The sequence below is a fragment of the Anneissia japonica genome, unplaced genomic scaffold (assembly GCF_011630105.1).
Source record: "Anneissia japonica isolate Jap-2015-1 unplaced genomic scaffold, ASM1163010v1 scaffold284947_len354889_cov159, whole genome shotgun sequence".
In the NCBI taxonomy this organism is placed as follows: domain Eukaryota; kingdom Metazoa; phylum Echinodermata; class Crinoidea; order Comatulida; family Comatulidae; genus Anneissia; species Anneissia japonica.
In genome coordinates, this window is record NW_022746767.1 from 51,132 (window position 1) to 58,261 (window position 7,130).

At 34.2% G+C, this 7,130-nt stretch overlaps 1 protein-coding gene across 3 annotated transcripts in view; it reads left to right on the top strand.

The window, feature by feature from the left end:
- LOC117120289 (uncharacterized protein KIAA0825-like) overlaps positions 1-7,130 on the top strand; it is a 58,548-nt gene that overhangs the window by 36,570 nt on the left and 14,848 nt on the right. For all 3 annotated transcript variants that reach the window (XM_033265301.1, XM_033265300.1, XM_033265302.1), the window contains exon 10: positions 1,656-1,774. In XM_033265301.1, the coding sequence (XP_033121192.1) occupies positions 1,656-1,774 (119 nt within the window). The remainder of the gene's footprint in view (positions 1-1,655; positions 1,775-7,130) is intronic.

A 7,130-nucleotide genomic window follows, 5' to 3' on the forward strand; every position in this document is an offset into this window, starting at 1 on the left:
GCCTACTAATAATTCAGATATTCGGATGATAAACGCCTGCAACATCATCAATTGGACCTTACAGGACGATGGGGTCATTTTATTCAGATTGGCCTTATCATGTTTCAGAACAACATATTTTTTTGTTATTAAAGTAACACTTTATTAAAAACAATCAATGAATTTTGTTACGTCTTTATATTGATATTTTCAAGCATATTAGATGACCTGAAGAAAAAGTGATCCAGAAGTCGTAGGCTTACTGTACAATATATTATGACGAAAGTAAATTTTTGTCCGTCTCTGAATTTTAATAGTGTTACTGTAATAGAGCCTATTATTAAATATTGGAATGGTACCTTATAGATTTATAACCAGGTAGCAGAGCAGCTTAGCTCAGTTGCCTAAACTGGTGGTAGCCTCTGTGTGCGCTAAAACGTGGAGATCTCTAGGTCTCCGATTCAAATAAAATCAAATCATTGTTTATTCATCACTCAAAATGGGTTAAATTTTACAAAAGTAAAGGGTTCAAGCAGAAAATCTAAACAACCAACATTTAAACATTTTTCAACAAATAGACCCACATCACAATAACAGCATAAGGAAACGAGGTTTAAAGGGCAAAAAGGCAACCAATATTAAAATTATTATTATTATTATTATTATTGTAATTATAATTTTTGTAGTGAGATTATTATAGTTATTTTAATTACTGACTTAAAAATGAACAAAGCATTCGCCTGTACAGGGAGTCCTTTTCAGTCTTTTGGAGGATAAATTCTTTAAGTTTTCTAAGATGGAAATTGGAATGAGCTTTAGGAATGAGGTAGTGTATTGAATTCCCATCACTGCTCTTCCTTGTATTTCAGTTGGAGGGCAACTGTGGGTAATGAGTGTGTGTTTTAGCAACGATCGAAGATTCGTTCGTTCACAGGTGTTGTTGATAAGCTGTCATTAATATTCTGTAGCCTGAGGCCCTATAGCAAATAAAAAGGATAGCAGTTTTGGTAGATTTGGCGACATCAAGCGAGAATAAACTATTTTAATAGTAGAAGCCAGGCCTAGGCCTTAGCTACCCCTGAAACCTCTTAAGCCTGGCCTAGTAGTACGCCTATAAGTATGCCCCTAGGCGGGTATTCGGGCTAGGCCCTAGGCCTAAGCCTAGCCTTAGTAGACCATTCTCTATGGTAGACCATAAAATACGCAAGAATAACAGAAAGGATTTTTAACCCAAACATTGTGATAAGCCCCAATCGAAATACATGAAATGGGCCTGAAGTTTTATGACATAAATTTGATCGTAACTGTTCGCGCCACGTTTCTCATGATCGCAACGTCAACTTTGCAAAAAAGCCAAAATCGAGTCGGTCATTTCTATTGGCTAATCATGACGTAATATCATTTACCGTACCTTTAGCATTTGGAAGTTCCGATACGGTACCGTATCTCTAGCCACGGCGTTTATTGTATATGATATCTATTTATATATATGTATGTTTTTTAATTACTTTCTTTTAATATTTGTATTTTATGTACCACTTTGAAAAACAGTACACAAGTACTGAAAGTGCATGCAGTAGAAAGACAGAATAAATAAATAAATAATAATAATTATTTGTATAAAATGTTTGATTTTGTAAAGATAAGACTATTTACAATATTTTTCTGATCCTTAGGTCAAGAGTGCTGAAGCCTCTAGTATAGCACTGGATTGTGTACAGGCTTTAAGCATGGCCACTTACTGTGCAGCAGTCTTGCTTCAACTGCATCAAGCTCTCCACGAAGGCAAAGAAAAGTGAGTATGAACAGGTCATCTTTGATTGACATGGGTCATCTTCATTCTTGATGATGACCCAATAAAGGTTGAAACATTGAACCATGGCCTCTCTCTCATTATTCAGAGTAATTAAGCTTGTTCTATCTTTGGAAGTAATGTCAAGATTTTTCTCAGGACCAAAAAATGATCAGTTCTCAAATCGCTAAGTGTCTTGAGACATAAGCTTGGTTTCCATAAAATCACTACACTCTATCGCCAACATCTTTCGGTGTGATCAGCCAAATCTGGGAGCCTTCCCGCTAAATCTATATGTTCCCTTTTCAATTAGGTCCTGCAATGAGTCCATCTATAATATGCTGTAAGTAAATTCTGTAATCTTTTACTGTTGAGTAATTCAGGTTTTTAAGTTGGCCAACTAAATTATTTTTAAATGTTAAATTGTTTACGCTCTGTATTTCCATTTGGACTATAAAATTTGAATTAAATTGAAGTGTCCGATATGATCAGCTCTCAACTCCTTAAGCCGAATCGAGAGATGGTTCTACTATCAAGGTTCTCAAGGCTTGTGAATTACAAAAAAAAAATTAATAGACTTGTATAACTTGACAATACAGTAATTGCTTTTACTGTAAGTCACGATGAAGATGAATTAATTGATTGTGGTTTATGAAGTTTATTAGGTATGCCTAAACACCTGGTAGACATTTATTAAATAGATTAAAATGTGTCATAAACATCATTATGAATTGTTTCAGCGATGCCTTCTATTTTCAGTTCATTTATACTGTATAGTCATTCAGCTTGTTGTCTCATAATATGCCTTTCTAGGCCTTACCTATAAATCTAGGCTTCATTTGATGGTAGCCAGCGCTGTAGAGCGAGATTTGTTATGTTTGCTGTGTGCGTTCAGAGCACCATTAGTGCCTGCTCGGCGATAGGAAAATTACAGTGATGCAAATAAGAATGATGATGTTATGGACTGACTACTGTAGTATAATGTATTAATTTGACCAACTTAGCCTTGTGTCTCTGTCACCTGCTGTATTTTAATAACCTTTAACTTTGTATCCTTTATGTATTGTATTAACAATGTTTATTTTTACATTTATAAATAGTATAAACACTGTATTCCTTTTGGTTATTTGTATTATTATTATTATTAATATTATTTTTATTATTATTATTATTATTATTATTATTATTTAAGACTTTCTCAACTACAACAACAGCTCTTTTCAAAACTACCTATGTGGTGTACCACGCCACCAAGCTTGTTTATTTTACATTTATAAATTGTATAAACACTGTATTCATTCTGGTTATTTGTATTATTATTATTATTATTATTATTATTTGAGACTTTCTCAACTACAACAGTTCTTTTTATAACTACTTACGTGGTGTACCGCAAGCTTCACATTTATATTATTATTATTATTGTTATTATTATTATTATTATTGTTATTATCATTATTATTATTAATATTATTATTGTTGTTATCGTCATTCTATTATTATTATTATTATATCATTATTACATGTTATGCTTATGAGGGATCAATCTGAAAACAAATTAAGGCCATCCTTTTGTTAAATTCTCCCATTATTGCTTATCATGGTCAATTTTTCTTTTATTGTAATTTACGGGTGTCATTCACATGCCAACTCGTACCCATGCCAACTGGTACACACTTTGGCAAATTCATACCCAAATTTAGGCTAACTCGTACACACAATTGGTGATGTCGTACACATGACTTTTGGCAAACTCGTGCCCAAATGCATTTATGTCGTTAATGCAAGATTTATTATTGCGTATGTTTTTCCCCCAAATTATTTACTGTGATATATTTAATGATATTATTTAATCATATTCTTCTTGTCTGTATAATGATGTATGATGTTAAAAAAATATTGCTAAAAATGAGGCACATGTAATTATATAGGCTTTTTTTTTTTTTTTTTTTTTTTTTTTTTTTTTTTTTCACATCTAGATGTGTAGTGCTGCTTTGTTAGCGACGTGTTTGATTCACAGCTCTAACAAATTTGGCTAATATTACTGTTTTTTAAGCATTGTTGCAAGTTTACATGTGTATCTGGTGAATATTTGTGCTGTTTTGTTGCTGTTGTCTGTGATTTTTGTGGATTTGAAATGTGTTCTGGTGAGATTCCAATCAGAATGATGTATAGTAGCCAGGCCCTTAAACTGATGGGCAGAGTCCGTCTTAGGCTGAAAAGAAGAGCTATCAACCCACCACTTCCTTCAATAATAATGTTCAATGCCCGTTCACTCAGAGGAAAGCTAGACAAACTGAAGGGAAAATAATTTCAATTAAGGATTTGAGAGACTCATGTTTATTATGCGTCTCAAAGACATGGTTCAAACCCGATGTTGACAGTCAGTCTTTATAGCCATATTGATGGTTTCGCATGCATTCGAGTGGACAGAACAGCAGCGGCCTGCAAAGATGGTGGTGGAGGTGTTTGTATGTACATCAACAATCGCATTTTCAGGCAACATTGCTCTAAAGACATTGAAGTGCTTACTCCTTAGACCAGGGGCGGATTGCTATAAAACGGTCTTAACTGGCAGTCTTAACTCCTAGAATAAAGCCGGCTTTATCACTTAGACGGTCTTACTAAAGTCATTCCTCTAAGACCATTGCTATAAAACAGTCTTCCCTAAGACCGCTTTGAGTATTGAAATGCAAACAAGCACTCCCTGGTAACGCAAGATTGAGGGCGACGTCATGCGTGCTCGCGCATGCAAATGTATCAAAATGAACGTAGACAGACGCCAAGAAATGTGCGGAGTATTCGTCGTTCGATTCTCCGACTTTGACAATCCAGGCCTAGGTCTTGCCATTGCACTGTTGAATTAATCAGCAGAACGCCATGATGTAAATGATTTAAGACTGTTTTAAGCCTCCTCTGAGTAGGCTATAAAATTTAAGACGGCTAACTGGTTAGACCGTGGTATAGCAATGGTCTTTAATCATAGACCAGAGTGACGTCACGATTATAGCCGGCTAACCGTTCAGACCGTCTAAAGACCGCTTATAGCAATCCGCCCCATATTATCTCCCAAGAGAATTTCCAAAACTTTTTCTAACAGTAGTGTACATTACTACATCAGCGTGCGTCATAAATGCAGCTGAATACTTGCAAGACCTCATACAAGATATGGAGAATTACTCACTTGATGTGTTTTTAACTGGTGATTTCAACCAGTGTGATCTTAAAAGACATGTACCACTTTATCATCAATACGTTGATAAACCCACCAGGATAAATAATATACTGAACAAATGCTATGGAAACTTACCTATTGCATACAAATGTGTCATCAAACCCGAAATTGGCACATCTGACCACAAAATGGTTCATCTGTTACTGCACTATGTTCAGAGGTTAAAGCAATCAAACCCACTATCAAGTCTATTAGAATATGGTCTCATGAAAGTACTGAAACATTAAAAGGCTGTTTTGAAGCAACAAACTGGGATATATTTACGGATGGTACATCATTAGATGAGGCAGTAGATGCAATTTCCTGTTATATCAACTTCTGTGTTGCATCGGTTATCCATGAAAGGCAAATAAAAGTGTACCCACAAGCCATGGCTTAATGGTAGTGTAAAGAAATTATTACAGAAGAAGTAAGAGTGCATTGATAATGCAGAGGGAAAGAAAGTACAAAAGGAGATAAAGAAAGAAGTAAGTGCATTGCAAGAGAAAGTTTGGGAAAAGGGTTCAAGTTCAAATCTGGAAATAGCAAGCAAGTGCGGGATAGTGTGAGGAAAATGACAGGCTATGACAAAAGTGTGGTACTACTGTGAAAACAGATGATCAGAAAATGGCATGTGATCTAAACTCATTCTTTCTACGGTTTGATGACCAGAATTTTAGCAAAGTTAGGACTGAAATTCAAAACTGAAATTATTGATAATATATTCTGGTGCAAGTGTTTCTATAGACAAAGCAGATGTTGAACTTGTGTTTAAAAATGTAAATCCTAGAAAATCAGTAGGTTCAGATGGTGTCAGTGGTAAAGTTCTGAAAGAATGCAATGTGCAATTAGCCCAGGTTTTTACTCCCTTATATAACTGGTTACTAAAGCACGTACAAGTTACCCACTATCTGTTAAAACGCTCATTAATACATCCAGTGGCAAAAAAGAGTAACCATAAAATTTTAAATGGTTATAGACCAATTGCTATCACAGCTTGCCAATAAAATGTCTTGAGAAATTGATTTAAAAAGATATTCTCAATGAAACAGATGATAAATTAGACACGTATCAATTTGCTTGCCGTTCAAATAGGGGTGTAGAAGATGCTATTACTACATTATTGCATAACATTCTTGTTCATCTTGATAGTGCCAATTCATATGCTAGGTTTTAATTTTTAGATTTTTCTTTGCTTTTAGTAAAGTACAACCACATGTTTTAATGGATGTTAATATTTAGTTGTTTTAGATGTAAACCGGTTTATCATTTTATGACTGAATAACTTTTTAATGGATAGGGACCAGTTTGTGTGTTTTAACAAATGTAAGTCAGAAATCCGTAAGTGCAATACTGGAGCACCTCGGGACTGTGTCCTTTCTCCTATTCTTTATATACTAATGATTTGAACTGAAATAGACGGTGACATTTTAACCAAGTGTTTTACAGTAAAATATGTAGATGATACCTGTCTAATTGGACTTGTAAAAGATAATTTGACTGAAATCTACTTTGAAAATGTAAATCGTTTTTCATCTTGGTGCATTGATAATTATTTGCAGTTGAATGTTAAGAAAACTAAAGAGATGATTATAGATTTTAGGAAGGGTGACAAAACACATGATATGTTGTCTATTATGGATGATTCAGTTGAGGGCAATTCCATAAATTCGGACGTACATTTCAGACACTTTGTGAATCTATATTTTCATAATGAAGCTTGCAATTTATTTTTTTAAAAGTTTGCATTACATCTACTGATTAGTACTATCAGACCAACAATTTTTATTTTTTAACTCGCATGCGTCACGGAGATACGGGTCAAAATGACCCCGTGACGGACGTAATCAGAGAAAGTGACTTTTCCTACGTCACCATACTTTTTTTTATTAAACTCTGTGATGTGTGAGACATTTAAAAAAAATATTTCTCTGTTGTTTTCCACTAATGTGTGGGCTTTCTAGCAGAATAAAAATTGAATCTAATTTTTTTCATTTTCTTTATGAAAACACCATAAAATTACTGTGACGGACGTACAATTTTATCGAGACGGACGTACTTGTCTGAATTTTGACGGACGTTCACATCTAAAAATACATAAAAATCAACAATTTAAATTATTTTATGTATTAATTATTATACTAG